The following is a 23,609-nucleotide window of genomic DNA, read 5'->3' as shown; positions in this document are numbered from 1 at the left end:
CCCCAGTACAATCAAAATCACACAAACCCACTTCCTCACCACCACATACTACATACATACCCAATCTTCAACAAGGAAGGCTGAGGGTGCGTGCAGCACTGTGCACGTCTGCAGGGATGCTGGGGATGCTGTTTGGCCGGGACGGATACCTCCGCCAGAGAGAGAAGACATGTTGCAAGCAGAGCTGCCTGCTACAGCGGTCTCCTCTACGCTGCCCGCTACAGCGGTCTCCTCTACGCTGCCCACGATCCCTGAGTGGAAACCTTACAGGTATAGGTTTTTGGTTTCCTAAGATCTCACTTAAACTTAGCAGATATATAATATGATGTTCCCAATCATATTCAATTGCAGATTATATGTGTTGAATAAGACTGAATTCTCACTGCTTTATTTTCTCACCATTTTTCTGGTATTTCTTAATGTGGATAAATTCTTACCTGGTTTTATATAGAGCTAATGTGTATGCTCTGGTTATCATCCACTTAGGGTACCCCTGATCTTTAACTCTACATCATAATGTTTATGCTTGCTGTTCAATGTCCCAAGGGTTTTCCAGAATTGGCATATTTTAATGATATATTTGGGATGGCAAGACTTTGCATGTAAACAGGTATTTCCTGCAGTATCCTTCCTAAATAAAAAAGTTTTTATTGAACTGAATGTTCAGTAAAGGATACATTCAATTAAGAAATCTGTGATTCATGCATGTGACCTGTGAATTTTAAATTCAGGTCATTATCATTCAGATATGACAAAAAAGTGTCCAAATCACCTTCAAAAATAAATAGCAGCAAAAAAGATAGTGAGTAAACAATTATTCTAAACCTGTGACCAAATATTCTTTGTGATCCTCTGTATTACCAATGTCCTCCTCCAAATAGAAGGAGACCACTTGTATACCTAAAAATGATGCGGTATACATGAATAGAAACTGCACATAACTAATTTGTAGTTATCCTTCCACTTAATTTCCTCTACTCTCTGCTGCAAGTGCTTAGTATTTTTTCAGGTCAGCTACAAATGGTTGAAAAAACTATCTAACCACACACCTAGATTCTCATTTATTGAGCCAATTCCATCTACAATCGGTCTTCCGGGTGGGATGCCATGACTCTGACTAGTTTTCCTGACCATGGTCAGAATATAATCTATGGACAATTGTAAAAGAAGTGCAGAGTCCAATATTAAGAATCATCTCTCTCCATATGAACCAAAAGGATGGGATTTCCTTATTTAACTATACATGAAGGGATTAAAGAATGAGAGCACTACACAAAAGGCAACAAACATCATCATGTGTTTTGGAGCCAAAAACAATGTTTAATGGTGGATAAATATACACGCCTTATTTCTGGCTGTACATATTGTGCACTGACCAGGTAGGTTATAATTTATGCCATATTTGGACTGGAAAATGAAAGGAAACAATGGGCCCACCGAAAATGGATTGACTGATTTTTGTTACCATTTTGCAGCAATAAACTTTACTGTTAGCTATTTAAAAAACAAAAATAAAATGCTTTACCTTCAAACTCTGTTATTGTTGCAGTGACAGTATGGCACTATAAAACTTAGAAAAATGAGAAGTACCCAGAAATGTTTACCTTTCATTTGAATTCACCCCTGTATATACCAGTGTATTTCAAAATATGTGAACATACTCCTTGTGTCTACAGAATCATAGGTGAATATCCACAGGGTAATCTATGGCACTACTGCCTCTAAATACATAAATAACAAAATCTGAATTGAGATTTAGTAATGTCACCTCTGATTGCTTACTGTTTGTATTGCTGTAGGCACTGACACGAGGAAGAAAAACCCTTCCTCCACACAGAAACACAGTACAGAAAAAGGGAAAAAACTGTAACGGGACCTTAGGCAAATTTGGTAACTAGTTGTTTGCCCTGTGTCTACCTTTTTGGGTAGAGCTGACTTTACAGAGTTCAGTTCCTCTTCCTTGCCCGATATTTCCAAGTGATGTAAATTTGTTGGTGGTTGTTGTAACAAGAAAGAATAGGAAGTGAAGCATACATGATCAAGGTTAGGCATGTGTGTAGGGAAAGTTGGGGGATGTTGAAAGGTCCTGTATAATTCTAGAAAAAAAAAAAAACTTTTACTGGATATAACAAGTACATTTTAAATTCATATAGGACTACTGTAAAGGTTTTCATATCAATATTTCATAGGCTTCTTAAACCTAAAAGAAAATTAAGTAAAATAAAACTGGAACAATACCATTATTATAATTATTCTAAAACCAGTTGAAGTCCTAATTGTTACCATCTTTTCAGGATTTGTTTCTTCATATTATTGCAGGAAAGTTCCCTTCCACAAACCTGCACCTATGAATGACAGTCTTCTTTGTGAGAGCGGCAAATTCAAATAAACCAAATCGATTCTCAGGCTGCTCAAAAAGACATTGTTTGCCCAGTACAATGATTTGAACTTGGTGAAGTAGAAGCCAAGAAACTTGCTTTGTCCTTCAATTTGCCCTTCTATTAAGGAAGATCTGTAGAGATGAATACTTTACGGTTTTATCTAGGCACTCAAATACAGAATTCTGTGTTAGAATAAAGTGTTCTTGGTAAAACCAATGTCTAATGCTTGAGATAACATAGTGTTAACATGATGATAGCAACTAGTCTCCCTATAGTTAAAATAAGGAAGCTCCTAAAGCTCAGCCCAACCAGCCTACTCATCCACTAATCTTCAGAAACTGGGCAATACTATTGAGTTTATCTGGAGGCACAGACAACTTAACTACATGTCGGTCTTGAAAGCACTCCATGTAGAACCCAGTGCCTGGGTCATTTCCAGGGTAACTGCAATGTCTAGTCCAGCTAAGTTTGTATGCATAAGAGTAAAAAAAACAAGTTAGGGAGGACCTTTATGGACAGCTAAAACTTTTTCTCTGCTAAATATTTCTAAAACATTTATAAGTGTGTAACTTTTAACCATGATAAACATAGTGTGGAACTCCCAAAGTCCCAGTGTGGCTACTGTACTACAGCCACATAAGCTATTACACAGCATATTGTGAGTGGCCTGGGTTGATATATATTCTCTAGGGTAGCGGTCGCCAACTGGTGGTCTGCGAGAAAATTTTGATGGCTAGAACAGTGGACCACGTTTTCCATACGGATCACAGGCTCAGAGCAGTGGGCAGGTTGTGTCTCTGGACACAACCCGCCCACTCACCAATTGCAGGCTCAGACCTGTGATGGGACAGTGGGGGGGTTCTGGCATTATGACATCAATTTGGTACAATTTGCTTCAACAGGGGAAAAAAATTCCTTCCTGATTCCGTGAGGCAAGTGGATGTTCCCTGGATCAACAGTCACTGTTATTTTTACTTTAAAGACTTAATACCCAGTTATATTCTCTGCTTCTAGATTTGAAGGATAAGGTCAGTGAGGAAGTGGGGCAGGACCACCAGCTCCAGCAATATACCTTACCCTGTATCCTTCCCGTCTGCCCAGTAGAATGACCCAGTATGCGGAAGTATTTGACAACTCCTCATTTCACAATTCAGAAGCTATGGCAGGATTTGCAAAATAGTATGATTAGGAATAAGAGGGGGCATAACCATCAGTTGCAGACAACAGGCTGTTCTGTGACTGGGAGAAGAAAGCTTTTTCATCAGCCCTAACAACTAATCAACTTAACATGGCCACTGATGATGATAAAAGAGCTCCTTCTACTGTCACCTCTTTTAAGTGGAAGGGACTTTCTGGCCACTGATCTAAGTTGAGGAACTCTGTGTTGGTACTTCACTGCATATGAATGCTCACTCAAAGGAGGGGCTGGCAGCAGATAAAAAAGGGAGGCAATTAACTGATCAGCTGTTGCATGTCACAAACATATCCCTGGCAGCTGAAGCGGTGGCACTACACTGAGCAAAGTTACCTATAAAGAGGGCAGTGTAGGTAGCAGACTTAAGAATCAGAATGATGTAATGTTCAGCTCACCAATAAATGCTAAAGCAGTAATTTTATTTTTCCCAGCCCAACGTCTCTAGACTGCAGATATGAGAGAGAACTTCATTAGGCAGTATTGGCAGAGTACTAATGCCAATAGGGAAGTGCTTCCTAGGTCACCACTATATGGGACAGCACCGAAATATCCACTAATGCCAAGGGGGAGATCTTTTTTTTTACTCTCCAAAGCAAGGGGAGTCAATATGTCATACACTGAGGTTAAACTAAGGATTTGAAACTAAGGAAAATAAAGGGGCCAGGATGCTAGAGCTTCACTGTTCTCCAGTACTAAAAGGCCTTACCCTTTCTGGCTGTAAGATGCTAAGAGTCCACACAGAAATAACTTGATCAGGTCCTACTTGATTGGTCCTTACTTTGTATATTATACTAAGTTCACTTACCTACCTAACTATTCTTCTGGTTATGGAAGGATGTTTCTACAAACCCTTGACTCATAACATGTTCCAAATCTACTCTTCACCAATTTTATTTATCCTGTCAGGTAAATCAGGCTTTTATGCATTTAGGCATCCTGTGTCAGTGCGAGACTTCCCATGTCCCCGAGTAGCAGAGAAACCCTCTAATCACTGTACAAGAAGCCTCAAGGAAGACTCTTCCAAAAAAGAGCAATAGGAACATAAAAGATGTTCCTAATCTCAGTTCACATACGTACAAAAGTTAAAAACAAGTATGAAATAATTTATCTAGTTCAATTGAACTTTTACAAAGTCAATGAAGCAAAACACAGTTTCACATTTATCATCACGTGCTTGTCTTTATTACAGGTCAATATTCTTAAACAACTGGGGGAGATTAGCAGAACAAATATGCGTATAGAATGTCTGACGCATGGATCTCTCCCCCAGCTTTGCTGTACACAGAGTGATCCTGGTATTAAGTCCCTAACAACTCTCCACTGCACCAGGTCGAGTGAAGAGCAAAACAGGGCAGCATCAGGGGATAAGGATACCAGATCTTAACATGAGTCAAGGGGGATGATTGCTAGGAGATTCATCACCGGATGGCAATTAACCCTACATCCATTAATTTCTGTATCTTCTGAGCAATGACTGGATTCTTTAGGTGTCTGCAGAGAGAGAAAAAAAAGAAAGCAAATAAGACATCAGGATTTATTCTGTAGAAGCTTAAATTTACTTGTACCAGTATACTACAGCGGAAAAAAGATTTACTATTGTTGTCTCAACGTTGCCACAACATGCTTAAACCCAACTTTCAATTACCTCTTTCTACCCTGCCTCCTTACCGGTATCTATATTATTATTGTTTCATTAGGCTTTGCATAATTCTGTTCATGGATGTAAAATTTCTTTTCACTTCATCTTCCTGCATATTATTAACTGAACTCTTTTGCATTCATTACCTCTTATTTTACCTTTAAAAAAAGGATAGAAGGGTTCTTTAAATGAATCTACTTTAAGTCAGAGATTTTAGAATTTTAGATTTTTTTTTTACTTTTCCAGCTTTAGTAAATTCGGGGGGGGGGGGACTCCTGACATTTAGGTTCAAGTACATTTTTACTGGGGGCGAACATAAATCAACTAGATCTTAGATGGGGAGACAATTACCACTAGGCTATAAAAAAAAAAGCCATGGATAACCAGGGAGCTATAAAACATTACTACTATAAAAAAAACAACAAAACAATATTACTATATCAATATATAACTTTTCTATGCACTAGGATATGATTATATTCCATTTTTACCAAGTCTCTTATTACATGCCTTTTTCTATATTTTATTAATCTATATCTACTCAAGTCTCCTGATCCCCTGAGGAAGCCATTGGTTTGGCGAAACGCGTCGGGTAACTTTTGGCAAAACTTAGATTTCCTACAACAATCGGATGCACTCCGATTTAGTATATCTTTGATTAACACTTGTTCACATGCATGTTTTATTATTCATCTGCTATCCTCTGCACTTTTATAGTTCGTATGTAATGTAATATGTACCTATGATGTAATACACTTTTAATGCAACATTACCTTACTATTGTCCTGTTTTTCAACAAAAACAATAACAAAACGCTTTAATAACATACAAATTTTAAACCAGCAAAAGCCTGTCTTTTTCTTCTTTCCTCCCCCTATTGTCTATTACATATTTCAGGCTTGGCAAAATAGAACCTTTCTTACAACAATATAGTGAGCAACTGATCCCCACCTTTCCATGAGCTATAAAACAACCAACAGCTATGAATGACTGCAGGTCCTGGTTTGAATGAGGTGTAAATGGGCAGTATCTCTACTTCTATCTCTAGCGCCAAAGAACCCTCTGCTCTTGAGATCCAAATCCTGTGTAAGGACAATGCAACACAAAAGTCCAGGTAGACATCTACCAACTGATATTTGCATTTACTCACTCGCTCAGAGCTTGTGGGTCCTTTTGCATTTGTTCCAGTATGAGCCTCATTGCTGGGTCACTCATTATCTGCTGCACTTCTGGATCTGCCATTGCCCTGCGCTTTACATCTTCTGGATTGTCATTCCGGTGGTACTGTGACATCATGCACCTCTGATAACCATCACTTGCTTCCTGTGTGATTACATAGACAAGAATCAATCTGAAAACCTCTTCCTACATTATTAACATTTGCATGTGTTTAATGTCAGGCCAAGAACTTTTGTTTTTATAATAGTCTACAATTAAATATCTAGTAAACAAGTAACAAGGTGTGTGAGGGTCCTGCCAATGAAGTGTACAGTCTCTACCACTGGCAGTGGCTGCACAACAAGACCAGACACTATCCCCCACCACAGCTTTCCTTTTACACTGAAACAACTCTCCTTCAAAGTTTGACAAGGTAAGTTTTTTTTCCTTTACTTAGTTCATTTTGATCTCTCCAATCATCACATATCAATACCTGACAATTCCATTCCATTTATGCAGTTCCTGAACTGCATAAAATATATTAAAGCACTCTCTTACTAAAGGTTGATGAATGCTGCTACAATTGCCAAAAGATTCTTTAGAAAGTCACCTGTTCTGTTAACGGATCTGCAGAAGGCCCTCATGAAAACAGGTAAGTTATTCATAGCGAAGAAAATTGTCAAGTTTCAAGTAGCTAAATTACACTGCCAACATCCCTAATTTTAAATTAATACCATAAAAGATAATTATGTTCATTAGACTTTAAAGGCAGTATTATATGGACAATACATTTTTCTGAATTTTCTTGATTGAGTCCCCCTCTTTGCTGTGGGAGGTTCTTTCCCACCACTTGTAATGCATTGTGCATCAGGTCTAGTTACACTCATGTACTGATATTTTGTGGTATGTATATATGATGTATTTTTTATTTTTAATATTATACATGTCCTTGAGATATATATAAAAAATGATTAATTTTGTGTTTATCTGTATTGTATTTCTAGTACACTCATTTTTTTAATGACCTGCTTATGTAATTTCTGATGAAGCAGAGTCCCTCTGCGAAATGTGTCGGACTGTCAAAATTCATTACAGTATCATAATAAGTTTAGATAAATCTGAGTGTCTGGCAATATACTGAGCATTTTTTATTTAGGGTCTACAAATATACCCACCATGGTGTTCAGGTGGAGTTAATTTGGGCCTGTTTTATGCATGATGATCAAGATCTTTATATATATATAAGCGAATTTCTCAAAAATTCGATTCGGCCAGTTCGCCGAATTTTTCGAAAAAGATTCGCTTTGATCCGAATTTATTTGCGGCGAGTAACATTACAAAACGTCAATTTACGGCCTGCAGAGAGCCCTGATAGTGGTGTAGAACACTGTGCCTTTGCAGTAACATAGTGATAGGGAGTTTGCTGTGGTAGTGAAATAATACTGTGAGTCAGTATGACATGCGGATGACAGGCATCGCTATTAGAATCACTGCACACTTCACTTCTTTGGGCAGTCACGGGGCCAAAACTGACCAAATAACTCAAGTATGAACTAGGCCTTACAGGTCCATGTTAGCGTCAAGAAGAAGCGCACTCCTTTTACACCCCCCCCCCCGTCAGCTGATTCCACATAGATGTCTACAGAACCTGTTCTATTAACAGGTTTATACAAGTAGAGCCCCCCTGACAGAGTGGAGAGGGTGTCAGCCGTAAGTTTGTGTTGTGTGCGTCACTGATTTTTTTGCCCTTCCTCTGATCCGTCAGAACAATAACCCACAAAAACGGATCCTGTCTGTGGAGCCTATGCCTTCACTCGGTCAGCATTTGCTCAATAATCCATCAGTATTGCTAATGCCAAAAAAACAGGAGTGGATCCAAAACAGCGATGACACGTGAATGGAATATTTGCATGTCTTCTGTGTTTTGTACCCACTTCTACTTTTGGCTACCATGTCATAAGCCAATTCTGATGGGACCATACAGGCCTTACAGCTGCTACACAGACGGGACCGTTGTGCGTCTCTTTTTTCCTTCCTTCTGACAGATCAGAAGAAGGGTCAAATAAAGTGATGTCATCCAGGCCAAAAAGGCAAAATAGTGTCCCAGTCATGGAGTGGGGAGGGTGGGAGAACAGAGAACATGAGGAGACCACAGAGTGGCACAATGACATAGTGTGGAGGTGGCAGCAGCATGAGTAGGCCACAGTGGCACAATGACAGTGTGGAGGGGGCAGCAGAATCAGGAGGCCAGAGACACAGACCGCTAGATGACACCATGAGCTCAGAACTCTCGCTGCAACTCCTGCTGACACGCCCCCTTACTCTGCTGCGACCTCTGCCTGCGCCAGAAACTCCTCTGTGCATGGCCTGGCACTTCTCTGTCTGACATACTTTTAACTGAACTAAATAAATTAAAAGCAAATTAAAACACCCCTTAAAGTGACAAATATATTTTTCTTTTTGTACTGAAATACGCCACTAAACGCTTTCACCACATATAAATTGCTGGAATGACAGAGCTGTATAATGGCTATTTGGATCCCCAAATATTCTTTCCTGCACTTGTAAATCGCTTTTCAAGCAGTCCCTAGCACCTTTTGATGTATCTCCCTGCACTAAGATGCTGTGAAATGATTCCTCCCTATCCTTTCCCTGCACTTATAAATAGTTTTTTCAGTTTTTTTTTTTCACAATGAGGTTTTTCCTATCACTCTCCCTAGCGCCTGCAGACGTCTCTCCCTGCACTCAGAACGCTGAAAAATGTACTAATCCAAGATGGCTGAGGCTATTTATAGGGCTGTGACATCACAGGGCTGGCTGGCTGCATGCATGCATGCATGCATGCATGCATGGCATTATGGGTCACCCCGCCATTCCAGAGTTCCTTGCCCCATGTCCTCACACGTGTAGCAGTCATTTTAGGAAAAATTGCGATTAGTTTGAAACGTTATTTTTTTTTTTATTATTATTGTATTTTTATTGTAGCAAAAAAAAAAAAAAAATATGTTTTTATATGAAATTTATGGTCCGTATATTACTGCCTCTAAAGTCCCATGAACATATTCATCTTCTATGGAGTTATTCATAGAACAAACCCGAAAGAATAGGGATTGTATTTTTTTTTTCTGGTTCTGGCATATGTGGTTAGTATACCATTGTATGTATAAACCTCATATCATTGTACAGCAGTCTGGTTTTATGCTTGCCATATTGCACAGCCATTGTGCACAGATGGAGCCATTGCTATGCAGAGCACAGCGAAAATAAATAAATATTGCAGAAACTAGATTTGACAACAGTCCATTTATTTGGACCATCTAGCATAGATACAACATTATGCATTGTCACCAGTATTCATAGCAAAAATGTAATTTGCCCACATAGGGCAAAAGTAAAGGGTTCACTGAGCATCTCTTTAGTAGCAGATATTAGCCTTTCCTATACTGGCATGTCGCTTCATTAATCCACAAGGCAAAAAGGGTGAGAAAGCATGTGACTAACCTCTCTTCTGGTCCTATGCTGTCCCTTTGGGCTAGGAAAGCAGTCTAATTCCCTATGTAAGCTCTGAAAAGTTTGTTGGGGGAATTTCACATGGGAACTGGGACTAGGCAGCTGAATGGAACAGCTGTGGTGCAAAGAGGAATATATGCTGGATTGAAACTGTTTTACGGGATGGTCAAAGAAAGCTAAAAGCAACAGTCCTACATCTAATTTTGACATTTCAGGAATACAAATGTTACAAATACAAAACATGTTATATCACACACTGTACCTTGCATGCAGAGTCAAGCTCCAATGCTTTCTGATAGGCATCCATAGCCTTGCTAAAGTCTTTCATGGCTTCTAATGCTGCAGCTTTGCGAGTGTAGCCTTTAACTGAACAAAAGAAAAGAGGACATTTACTTTCAGTTATTATGTCCCCTAAGACACCCGGAAGTCATTGCAGAGAAATTACAATCACTTACACACAGTGAGAAACCAGCTACTGTAATAGTTCAATAGTGCCAATAGGAAGGAGAAACTAATAATTTGTGTCCAATAAAGATTAAAAGAAAAACTCAATTACATATTTGGGCTATTAGCATCTTTTTTAGCATGCCCAAAATGGATGCACATACACAGCTCTATCATGTTTCACTGTTAGCTGATAACTCCCATAAAAGTAATCCTCCACATTCTAAAAACCTTAGTGAAAGAGTACTTACTGAATGCAGGTTCCAGTCGTATACATTCTTCACAGTCCTGTAAACAAAGAAATAAAATGGAATTTTAGGAAATTTATTTTGAAAATTTTGTGGAGAAAGGAAAAACCTTTAAATCTTTCAAACAAAAGTGATTGAGTTTCACAAACTAAATTCATTTTGCAAACCTATTTAAAATATGTTTAATTCACATTTATACTTGACAGATACCAGATTTACAGTTTTTATTCTCACTTTTAAATCTTGAAATTAAATATTCCTTGCTCTGGTGTAAAAATGTAGACAAAGCTAGCACTTCTCACCAGTTGAACTACATATTATTCCAATTTATAGTGGATATGAAGCAGGCAGGGCCAAGTTCATTTGAACACAGACATTTAGGGTGGAACTCCACCCAAGAAAAATATATTTTAGTTACAGTATTCATTCATGAAGATTTACCTTCACTTTCTGCTCTGGTAACCACTGTGACATGGGTTTCTAAAGCGAACAAACCAAAAGTAAATTTCTACACTATTTTCAACAATCACCTTAAGAGCAAGTTGAAACTCCAGTAGTTTGGTGTAGCATGCAGCCCGATTACTGTACAGTTTGGCATCTTTTGGATTCCTCCTAATTGCTTCTGTATAGTGTTTCATTGCTTGGGGGTAGTCTCCTACAGACAAAAAAAAAAATTTCACAGTTTATTGATAATGCATACATCCTTCTGTGTACATATTATAGCTACACAAGATATTGTATGGATTTTTCTGTTCAGAAAATGTTTTTTTCTTTCTAACATTCATTGCATGCATTGAATAATGAATTTACTATTGTAAATTATAAAGATGTTGAGATTTATTTGAGAGTTCAGTAATCAGACTGCCAACAGCGATAGTACACAAGACCAAAGACTGACAGCATTCATTGGCAGTCATTATGCCTACAGTGGCTAGTCAGACGTGCTTTCACAATCTGATTGCTAAAATCTAGACTTCAGGCTAAGGCACCAAATATAAAAGGAATGTTCTACTTATGTGAATGGACAGGAAAAAAAAAAAAAAAAAAAAAAAGAACAGAGCTCAAAAGGTTACAGTGACAATTGTTTTTCCGTACAGTGGAGAAATGCTAGAACCCTGTACTCTAAAGTATGTGGAACCCATTTGCAAAATAGGCACAGGGTGATTCACAGAATGGAAACAGGAATGTACTTGCACTTTACCTTTCCAACTCTCTGCTTCCAAAACCATGTGTATGTAACTGTAATGGGTTCAATGACCCATTTCTCAGCACCCTAAACCATGTGTTGTGCAATTCCCCATCTCTCAGCTTATGTGCTGTGTAACCTTCTACTATTTTCCGGTGTCATTCTTTTTTTTTTTTTTTTACACAATCTCATCAATCGTTTTGGAAAAAATCTAAAAATGTTAGAGGATGTAAAGATCATTAAAACTGACAAGAAGAAAAAAATAGAGGGTGGTGGTGAGGCAGTTAGGTGGTGGAACCGTAAATTCGGGAATTAAAAAGCTTTTACAAGTTACAGTAATGAAGATTTGTAATACTCTATATCAATAAGCAGACAGTTAATACAACCAGTAATAACTGCCAGAAGGATTCGCCTACCTTTTTGGAAAGCTTCATTGCCCTTGTTTTTCTCCTCCAAAGCCAATTCAGGATTGATGTAAGCAAGACGCTCCTGCTCCTTTAAAATTTTCTCTGCCTAAAGAATAGGGAAAATACAGACAATATTATCTCATTGGCACATCTTTATAACCATCTACCATGGTGATTTTTCTAGTACAGGGCCAATATTATTATTGAAACCTAACTTGAACAAAGCTAAGGTACTGTACACTGGGTGTATGGTCTAACATAGCAGTTATACAGTATAATAACAGTTAAAACACAAAATGTTCATGCTGACCTGTTGACATTTCTTGAGCACCTCTGGAGTTCTGTGTTCTGCCAGAGATTTGTTGAAGAACTGAATTGCTTCCTTGTACATCTCTTCTTTGTAATAGGAGTTCCCAATGCGGGCATATGCTCTGCACAAGAGAGACAAGTTATTCACACAATATTCAGTTGGGATTTACAGAAACACACACACACACACACACACAAATAGGCTGTTCAATCCAAAAATGTATTTAAAACCCTAAAAACATTCTCAGCCAACTAATTCATTAGGCATAATGATAGTTGTGAATATTTTTTTGTTGCACAGTGTAGGCCAGATTAGCTACATATACAATTGCGCTTATAAAAATGTACATACAGGTCTGTTTTTACCAATTATTACATGGTGGATTGAGTAGTAACTCAATAAAGACATGGCTCTTCGTGCTTTCTGCAGATTAATATCACTTTACAATATTTGTCTTTATAGCTGCTGGCCTTGGAATATTCACTTACACAGACAATCTTTTAAATTCTAACACTGGAGCATAAATTAGGACTACGAATTGTGAAAATCCCCATTCCTTTCTCGGAAACAAAACACTTTATAAGTCTTTAATAATAAAGATAAACCAAGACAACAGATGTATCTTGTCCAAACACTTTCAACTTTGATGCAGATGGAGCTGAAACAGCTTCTGATATCTTATCTCACTTACTTTGCAATCTGACGATAATCCTCTCGGTTCTCCCTTCCTACTTCGATTGCAGTTTCACATAATTCTCTACATTTATTATAATCTCCTTTTTCAAAACAAACGGCTAGATAAAAAAAAAAAAATATATACAAAAGGTCAGTAACTTGATGTATCCGTACTTCATACTAAATTTTATCAGTATGTAATAATGCCTTAGAATATATCTGAAGCAAACACTTAAGTCCAGTCATTGTATTAGACAACAGGAAGTCAAAGGAATCTCAAGCCGCTATAACCGCTATAATGCAATAACTAAACAAAGTAAATGCCCTTTTAGACAGTTGTTACTTGAACAAGTGACCCCATGTAAAGATTTTTCCCTATTCCTGTTTAAATGACAACTCAAAATGTATAATTATCCTTTACTTTCTATCCCAGTCACTTGGTTTACCAGGACATGAAGAGAAAATTGCCCCAATAAAAACACTTACAGAAATAAAAGCATTTATAAAAGGATTTACCAACATCTCATGCTATTCAAAAATAAATAGAATTTTGGCTGTAGATGTGCTATAAGAGACAAGCTACTAAGGAACTCACCGGCCTGATTTGTAATATAAGTCATATTAGTTGGATCAAGTTCTCTGGCTTGTCCATAATGTTTCAATGCAGTTTCAAAATCTTTCTTCTTGTAAGCTTCATTACCAAGCTCTTTCTCCTTTTGAGCCTGTAAAGAAAGGTGATCAAAATGTTTATCAGAAATGGCCCCTGCTTTAATTACTCAAGGGCCCAATATTGTAGTTCATGTGCCCAGTGTGAGCATTTCAGGCAGTGGATAGGGGTGCATTCTGATTTGTACTGCAGTTGCTCCTGTGTAGGACCGTGTAGGACCATGGTGTGTGGGTGGTTGACAGGTGGCATACAGAAGGAAGGGGTTGGGTTGACATTGAGACAATCAGGCAACTAGAATATGGATATATTATGGAACTAAAGTCCTACTATGAAAAGTAGAGATCAGGCTTTTCTGCAATATCTAATCCTACCTGCCCGATCGCTACTTTACAGACACCAGGAAATAAACTCCTGCAAGGAATGCAGCAGTAAAAAAGATTAACATGTCCATAACAGAAAAGGGACAGGAGATTATTGCTTCAGTTTATTTCTGCTTGAAGTCAGCAAGGGAAGCCCACATATAGTTTTTATTTTTTCATGACAGACATGTGCAGTGGCTGAAGATCAATTGCAGAATAAAAATTTCCAACAAGTGGCTCTTGAGGCTACACAAAACTTTATTATTTTGGTAACAGCTGTAGGATCTGTTCTCCAGTTTTAAGCACTCATAACAAAGTGAAATTAGCATCTCTCATATAATTTATTTCTCACCTGTTTCTTATTTTCAGGGAGATCTTCTTCCATTGGCTCAGGCTTGTTCTCTTTTTTAGGCTGGGAGGGAGGTGGTGCTGGAGGTTCCTCTTCTTCATCATCCACACTGCCTAGATCTACTCCAAGTAACACACTCAAAGTTGTCATAACTCGTGGATCCTGAAGTTTTCTAGAATAGTAATAGAAGTAAATGCCTACAAAATATACACATTAAAAAGAATGCACAAAAACATAATAATGAACAGGTCCAATCTGATTTATTCAAACTGTCCCAGACAAAATCAATATACACATATCGGGATTACAGCTTTTAAACATGTAAAATCTACCACGAGTCCCACTCGGGATTACCCCTGCAAGGGTTAAGGGTACTTAGTACAGATAACCTTTGAGCTCACCAAATAGAGATCAACATTTAATCTTCTGCTTGTTATAGGTCAAGTTGAGGGATTTTACTTACGTTCCAAGGTCAGATGGCTTGTTTCTTAGTTGCTCAATTAATTCTTTGTAACTTGGGTCACTGAGGAGGGCTCTTGTACGAGGATCCGATTCTAGCTTCTGGTATAAGTTGGGGGAGTTAAAAGGATTCATGAACTTCCTCTCTACAAAAATAAACAAATAAATGGCATTAATACAATAAATACAGTTATGCTGTATCTCCTCAAACTGTAAAAAAGGAGACCATACTCAATTAAAACACATTTTCACTAGGGCAGCCCTGGTAACTCAAACAACGAAATTAAAAAAACATGTTCACATGGAAGGTGGATCCAGGTAAATACTGGGATCAGGAAGAGTAGAGTGATATGGCATTTTTCTTAACTAAAATATAGCTCAATTCCTTCCTTGGTAGAGGCGAACTACAAAGTCTTACTTAAATGGTACATGCTTCGGGACCAGTTATCTAAATATCATCCCACCTCCCCACCATTGTGCTTTAGGTGTTGTGAATCCAGGGGAACTTTGGAACACATATGGTGGTTGTACCCAAAACTGGTCAGAAGTATTTAAAATTTTATCCACGGTACTGCAAATGGATATATAGGGCTCTGTTCAGCAATAGTGATCTAGTTCTACCCAAACCAGCTCTGAAACTCATGGAACTTATCCTACTGGTGGCCTGTATAACCCTTGCTAAGTCATGGAAACTGAATGTAATCTTCCTGGATCCAATATTTGCTAAAATGGATTGGGTTATGGTGAACGACAGGTTAGTGCATACACTCAACACCCCCTAGATAAATTTGAACGAATCTGGGAACCCTGGATGACCTATAGGTCCACAAAGCTGGAACATTTCTCACTTACGATAACCTATGGTGTGGATCTTCTACCCTCAACCCCCCTCCCCCCTTGCCTTCAGTGTCCCATAGTCCTAACCTAAATGTCATGAGGTGTGTGAGGTTCTAACACTCACTGCATAGTGCAAATGAGATCAGATTGGACCTCTGAGGTTTGCAAATGGATAGGAATGTCATGATGTGTTTATGGTCATGTCAATACAGTACGAAATGTCAACCATATTTGCCAATGTTTGTTTCTAGTCGAGTTGTATTTTTGTTTTTATTCCCATCAAAAAGAAATGTGTAAGCTCGAATGAGGGTAGGATATATGACAAATGATGTAGGTACTGTATAATATACTCACTGTGAGTTAATCACAAAGACAAAAAAAAATAAAAAATGAGCCTAGTAATGAGTAATGAGCCTAGAGATTCATAACCTTCTGGAGCAAGCTATGCTTTGATATGCAAAAAGAAATTGCAGAGTTTGTCTTGGTCATTAAAGTTCTAAGATGTTGCAAAAGAGCCTAGTTTCAGCTATGTTTAGAAAAAGATTTTTTTTCTGCAAGTCATGCAAGCCCCCCCCAATCAAGCCTCCGTGATTTGTCCGTGTGTCGGATGTCCTTAACTCGGGGACTACCTGTACTTTTGCTGAATTAGTTAGATATTCTATTACATTCCCTGGTTTGTTTACTATTTAAGATGTTTTGCTCTCTTCTCTCTGCTCCTCGATTTTGTTTGGAATCAATGCAGAGCCAAGCTCACCTATAAAATGCTAACACTTCTTCTCTTGGAGGTCTGGCCCTCCTTTATTTTATTTTGCTGCCCAACTGTCTTTATTGTGTTATACGAGCAAATACAAAACACAAACCTCACTTGTTTGGATTATCTACACTTTGGGCTATAAAATTCTATATCACCATGTGGGTTAGGGTTTTTATACAGTTTAACTATCCCTAGAAAACAAACTTAAGAAGTTAAAACACCAACACAACCTTTGCCTAAAATGAGACCAACATTAACCCAAATACTGAGTAATATTCTGTTGTACAAGAAAAAACAATGTTTTTTTTTTTTTTTGTAAGAATAACCATCAAGCTTTTATCAAGGATTCTAAAAACTGATATCGGAACATCTCCCATCTCATCTCACGTCTATGGGTTGCTAAACATTACATGAATACATTGTTATGTCCATACCTTGCCCCAGTCCGGTTTGAGCTCAACAGTTTTGCAACCATCTTCCAGTGCTTTGGTATATTCTCTCTTTTTGGCATACGCCGCAGAGCGGTTACTATAAAGCACATGGTTTTTGGGATCTAGTTTGATGGCTTCTGTGTAGCATCTCACTGCTTCATCCAGATCTCCTGCTGAGAGGGCTTTGTTGCCTTTTTCTTTCAGCTCAGTAGCCTGAAAAAAATGTAATAAACAGATTTTAGGTAATCTGATCCAAACATCTTTTTTTTTAATAACTTTAAAGTTGAAGATAGAGTTTACAATTTCACAATGTGAAAAATATCATCATTATCAACAGTAGCATACAGAACATGTAAAAGTGGGCCTAGCTTCAGATTTACAATTCCTTGCTAACATTTTAGGGTGGTGTGAAAAAATTCTGTAAAGTAGGAATGCATTCACAAACATAAATAGGTATTTGTTTCATATGTAGGTTGTAACAGTCATTAACCACAGCAAAAACAGTTGTGTATAAGGCTTAAAACTGGGTGAGGAACAGCCAAACTATTACCAAGGTGAAGTTGTGGAAGAGAGTTCCATGTCACAGGTAAAAAACCAAAGCAAGACTAAGAACAGCAACAAGACACAGGGAAGTTATACACAAGTTCTCTCCCAGGCAAAGATTTCAAGAACATTTTAGGAAGCACAAACAAATGGGCATGGTTGTGGACTGTAGACGAAGTGGTTGGCCCAGGAAACTCAGTGGGGCAGAAGAAAGACACAACATACTTCCCTTCCAAATGGGAGAATGTCAAGCAGAGCACCACCCATGTACACCTATCTACTGTCTGAAAAGTCTGGCCCGAAAAGGTATTCATGGAAGGATTATGGCCAAAAAGCCACTCCCCCAACACGGGAACAAGGCCAAGTGATTTAATTATGCAAAATAAACATAGGAACTAGCAACAGGTGCTTGGGACTGATGAGTAAAATTTTATATACTTGGCTGTCCAAGACTTGAGAACTTTCATCAGTGAACCTGGGGGATCCAGCAAACCTGGGATAGATCTGGTCAAGGATTGAAAACATTTGCTAACAAATAGCAAATGCCTTTTAAGAAATCCATTCCATGTTTGCTGGATCACCCAGCTTCACTGATGAAAATGTATCCTCTTAATCCTTGGAGAGCTTAACCCCCTAACCGCTAAGCCCGTAATTTCTCGCACTAAATATTTTTGCTCTTTTGGTTAAGCCCGTATTTTTTCGCCTACACTAAAATCCCCACTTACCTGGTCCCGCTTTATTAGTTGAAAGGCCGAGGTCTCTGAGGTCATGTATGTACAACACTAGCTGCCTTCATACTACAACTCTTCACTTCCTATGTTAAATCTTTACATAACTCCCTTCATTCCAGAACCCTACATTAGTGCCACCCCCACTATGACTCATTTAGGGCAGCGTGGGTTGGATACAGAAAAATCCCAGTTTTAAGGATTTTCTTTCTAGCAGGCCTTACAAATTCTTAGCGGCAAGGTTTTTTTTAAAAGGCTAGCCATCAGTATATTCAGTAAAAGGAACCAGCACTAAGTACTGAAAAAGAGCAATTCTAAACAATCATCCACGTGCACCCGCTACTAAACAACTGCAATATTGGGGCAGAAAATTAATTTGTGATAAAAAGGCTTTAAAATGGACACATTAAATACTGCTGTAAAAACACCAAGAAATCCATGTGGGTTTTCTGGCACCAGAGCTGAAGGGTTTAACTAAGGTCCTATGCATTGAGGTCAGGTCATGTTTAGTGTGAAGGTTGAGCCCTAATGTTTGGGGTTAGGATAGTTTTAAGGCCACAAAGCCACACGATTGCAGCACTTCAGGTCTATTTGTTGTGAATGGCCCCCTACACAACTTAAAAAAATCCATGCACACTGTAAAATTCTGAAGTACAACGCATGATGTGCCATTGTTACGTGCATAATTTTTCCCCAACATGGCACTGTGAATTGTGGTACGCCTTAATGTATATGCATCAGAGATGCGATGCTCACGTTTGTTGGGGAGCAATAAATGCCACTGTAACAAGCCAAGCATGAAATGTGTGTTATGGTAACACAAGTGGCACTACAATGCATTAAATCACAAAGATGTACTTTGGCCCATTAAGTAAGCAAAGCCTCAATAGCTGGGTGTTCCCAAAACATAGGCAAAGCACAACACAAATACTTCACTGTGTATATGCCACTGTGGCATATTGTCAGCCTTCATGTCAACTCTGAGGAAGGTTCGAAAACATCTTTAGGTTAAAACCTCTGATAAAACCAATTCATTGGCATTCAATGGGAAAAAATCTCTCTTACATTGGCAACCTCACAGGACATCATTCTGCTCACTGACATCTATAAGTTTTCTACAGCAATTGTTGGCCTCAGCATTATGTGGGAACCACCATCAAATAGGAAGTCAGTAAGCTTCAGATCAAGAAATCCCTAGAAATTGCTGGAGGATTCCAAAAGTTCCACAGAACCTAGTTGAGAATGGCTGGCCTAGATCTTCCACATTGGAGAATAAGGTCAATCTCCTTTTTGTCTAATCTGCCCCACCAAACTATGAGAGGACAAATTATACTGATGTTCAAAACTGTTAGGCACATGTCTTCACACCTCACACCTTCATCTTTCATATATATCTAAATGTTACAGGGCTACGTGGGGACATATCAGATCTGCGGTGAGAGTTCAACCATGGTTTCAACTTCTCCCATTCATGTATATGAGGGAGGTTGAGAACCATTTCTGCAAACAGCTGTGCACAGAAATGTTTTTTTTTTTTTGGAGATCACGGCACATTTTCTAAAAGCAACATATTGCTTTTAGTGGAATGATTGTTGCCTGCAGAATTACACCTCTGCCGCTTGCATATCTAGTTGCTCGTGGGGCAGTGTTCCTCTTCTGGCCACACAGGAGCATAAAACAGTGAAGTTTTACACAGAAGGTTTGACAGGGCCCTTAAACAGAACTAAATCCCGTGTATACTCACCTGTCCTTGTTATGTCCCAGGCGTGGCCATCTTCTTCCCTGTTCCAATCTTTCACTGTCTTGTTGGCTGGGCTGGGCAGGCAAGACCCTGACCGGTCAAGTAAGAATGTTGTCCCTTTCTGCAATAAAGCCCTGCCTGATCTGAAATGTTTAAAGTGTAACAGCACTGCGTAATATGTTGGTGCTATAGAATTCCTGTTTATTATTAATAATAATATTAATAATAATAATAATAATACCTTTAGTTCCACTTTAAAGGATGTATTCATCTCTATTATACCCTTTCAACAAATGCATACTTACCTTGATCTGACAGCTGTGGATTGTTTACATCCATCAGTACAAGACTTCATTGTCCTGGCCATACCAATCCATTAGTGATCTGAACATGCATTACTGTCTATAGAACAGTAATGCATGACCATGGCCAATACAGAGCCTCTGCAATAATTAAAATATGAGTGTTAACAGCAAGGCTCCTCGAGGGTCCTCTCTTATCATCCATGTCCCTAAGGGGGGCATATTTACTTCTTTTCAGAGCACGAAACAATGAAAAGTATATCTAAAAACACATTTTTAGTATAGTATGAAAAGGTTACCAACTCTGAAACTGTTATGTATTGCAGTCTGTACTTTCCTATCACAGTTACAACCACACCCCTATTTCTGGCATGCATATCACAGGGACAGGACAAGGGAAAAAAATCTCAGGAGGTCACAACAGCAAAGTTTCTTGGTAAAAATTCTAACAAAATTATGCTATAAACAGATACAGGATCTCATCCACTAGCATAGCGGATCCTCTAGAGCAGGGGTGTCAAACTCAAATACACACTAGGCCAAAATTAAAAACTTAGACAAAGTCACGGGCCAAACGTGAAACTGAAATAGCACCACTACTACGATTCCCTGCGTCAAGAAAACAGTCCAACAGGCCTAATGTTATGAGTGGCTGGAACTCCCTCTTCACAAAAATAGCACCGCTACTACAATTCCCTGAATCTACTTTTGAAATCTATCTAGTTTGTGCCTCTCAGGTAAGTTTAAAGAACTCAACATTTTTACTTTACCTAGAAGAGCAGACAACCTTTCTATATTAAGTAAAAATGTTGGTGTTGGTTTTTTCTTCTTACATGCAACAGCACATCGCCCCTTTAAGGAGAGCACAGAGCCTCCCGGGATACATACGTCACGTATCCCGGGAGGCTTTGGGTGCTCCTTCTGTGCATGCCATGACCTCAGGAATGGGCAGAAGGGGCATCTTTTTCTCTAAAGGGAAAGAGATGCCAATCTCATGTATGCGCAGTAAGATCCTCTATTTTTTTTTCCCCTTCACAGCAGCTATGTCACATGATCTTGCCCCTGCGCACTGCGAGATCAGGTGACAGAGCAGGAAGACCGGAAGAGTAGGCAGAAGATGGCGGTGCCCGGTGCTTCCTCTGTGCCGGGACAAAGAGGAATCCCAGGATGACACGGGACCAGAATGCAAGAAGGACCAGCGCCATCGAGGGATCGGCCAACATAAAGGTAAATGTCATTTTTTTGGTTTTAATTTACTTCCCCTTTAAGTGGCTCTAATGATCTGTTTGGCTATCTGTAAGGGTGACATTCTTCCCATTGGCGACCAATGTAGAAGGCATTCTTCCCAATGACCATCATACTAATGTACTGTGAGCTATATCTATAGTAATTACAGCAGGGGGTTCCCTGAAGAGTTGAAAGTTATTTCAGAGGGTTCCCTCATGGTAAAGGTTTAAAAAACACTGCACTAGGAGCTGCAAGTCTTTAAACTTTGCTTAAAGACAGGTGATGATCAGTACATAAAGTGTGGGCATGCTGCCACTAGTTCTGATTAACTTGTATATGAGGTATTACTTTTCTTGTACACAACTGGCACAGATCACACAGATCATGAGAACATACAAGACAACTCCTACAGATCCAACCATACAGTTTTACCTGAACCAAAAAAAATAGTTTTACAGATTTACTAATACAAAGTGTAACATGCATGTCCACAGTGGACAAGAAATGCATTTGTGCGCTGGCTTGCCATTGTTAATGGCACCTCAAATTGATCAGCCAACACTGCCTCATACATTACTGGGTGCTTTGCTCTTATAAGTGTGTAAACATGCAATGGCTGTGGTGTGCAGTGTTGGGACAGCCCTAACGCAGCACACTAATGTGAATGGCAAAACCCTGCATGTTTTCATAGCAAGAACAGGCCATCAGTGCTAAAATCCATCAGCCATTTCCTTTCTACAAATCCACACCTCAGCATCAGCTATAAATCACTGCCTTGGTTCCTTATAGGGATTACAGTGAACCTCATCATCTGACAGGGTGACAACTCAGGAAACCACTTAAGAAACCGTTGTCACCTCATAAAGTATCTTTGTGGATATTAAAAGATGCACATTTTGTGAGCGAGCACAACTTCAGGAGTGGCATGTGAATGTAAAAGCTTGTATGGGATATCAGTAATATAGTTTAGATTTACTTTCAGCAACCATGGATCACCTAAAGCCACTAACACAGGAGTATATACACACAAGTTATACAGAAGTGTCACTCATTCACCTGCAAAGAATAATATTCCCCAGCCCTGGTCAGTATTGATGCTACAACATTCCATTAATATTCACACAGCTCATCTTTGTTGTCAAAGTTTAATATTAAGCAGCTGACTCCACCAATGACAGAGTGGGACATGCAGCACACAATTCACCTACCACGAATAGAACATAAAGTGTGCAGCATATCACCACCCTAGTGCTATTACCCCTCACCTTCTCCATGTCTGTCTTTTGCTGCTCCCTGTGGCTCCGGCCTCTCCACGCGTCTTCTCGAACCTACTAGAAGATGACAGTTCAAAGCCCGCCTACTAACCGCGATATAATTTGCTGCTTGTTAAAAATGAAACCCCCTGACTGGCCGAAGAACCAGTCTATCAAAAAGCCGCTCCTCTACCATCACTTCCTAGGGCGTCAACAAGCTTGCCATAACCCCGCCTCACTCAATCTTCGCATTTCATTGGTTGCTGAAGTTACCATTAAAAGGGTGGAATTGGCTGGCAAATTCTGGAAGCTTCTACTATACCCATTGGCTGTAGGCTACGGTAGTGAATTGTATTTGTGGATTTTGCTTGTCAATCAAAGTATTCCGCCTCTTCTATGTTCATTCAAGAATCGTGACGTCATGATTGTCTTTGGATATCTTTTCATTGTATTGGGAAGGTCATGTTATATGTGGGAAGAATGAAAGTAATTGTTTATTTAATATGTACACCATCAATCATCAATTGTTAACACTGACCTTGGTGCAATATGGTGGCACCCAAACTTACTATCTAAAACCAAGTGTGCTGCAGCACTAAACACTGGTCAGATAAAGTGCTCTTTGCAGCATTATGAAGAAAAAATCCAGTGAGCACAATAGGTTCCACAATGCAGCCCAACTTGTAGGCCCAATCATGACTGGTTGCATTTATACCAACACTGGTACACATACTTCCCAACATACCTGACAAAAAATGTTCAGGGTGTGGTTAAAGCATGATAAACACCATTGACTAAAGTGGAAA

The 23,609-nt window shown here is 39.0% G+C and overlaps 1 protein-coding gene across 1 annotated transcript; it reads right to left on the bottom strand.

Moving 5' to 3' along the window:
* Positions 1 to 4,728: 4,728 nt before the first annotated feature.
* On the bottom strand, positions 4,729 to 22,945 carry STIP1 (stress induced phosphoprotein 1). The gene is made up of 13 exons (XM_072421507.1): positions 22,816 to 22,945; positions 17,010 to 17,222; positions 14,992 to 15,218; positions 14,532 to 14,700; positions 13,749 to 13,875; positions 13,170 to 13,272; positions 12,479 to 12,599; positions 12,178 to 12,274; positions 11,106 to 11,230; positions 10,579 to 10,615; positions 10,146 to 10,249; positions 6,366 to 6,538; positions 4,729 to 5,067 (listed from the first exon to the last, which is right to left on the bottom strand). Exons 1-13 carry the CDS (start codon positions 22,822 to 22,824, stop codon positions 4,995 to 4,997), a joined length of 1,578 nt encoding a protein of 525 aa, XP_072277608.1. The 5' UTR covers positions 22,825 to 22,945; the 3' UTR covers positions 4,729 to 4,994.
* Between the last annotated feature and the right edge of the window lie 664 nt (positions 22,946 to 23,609).

The sequence above is a fragment of the Pyxicephalus adspersus genome, chromosome 9, assembly GCF_032062135.1.
Source record: "Pyxicephalus adspersus chromosome 9, UCB_Pads_2.0, whole genome shotgun sequence".
Taxonomy (NCBI): domain Eukaryota; kingdom Metazoa; phylum Chordata; class Amphibia; order Anura; family Pyxicephalidae; genus Pyxicephalus; species Pyxicephalus adspersus.
This window is presented reverse-complemented; position numbering and strand designations above follow the sequence as displayed.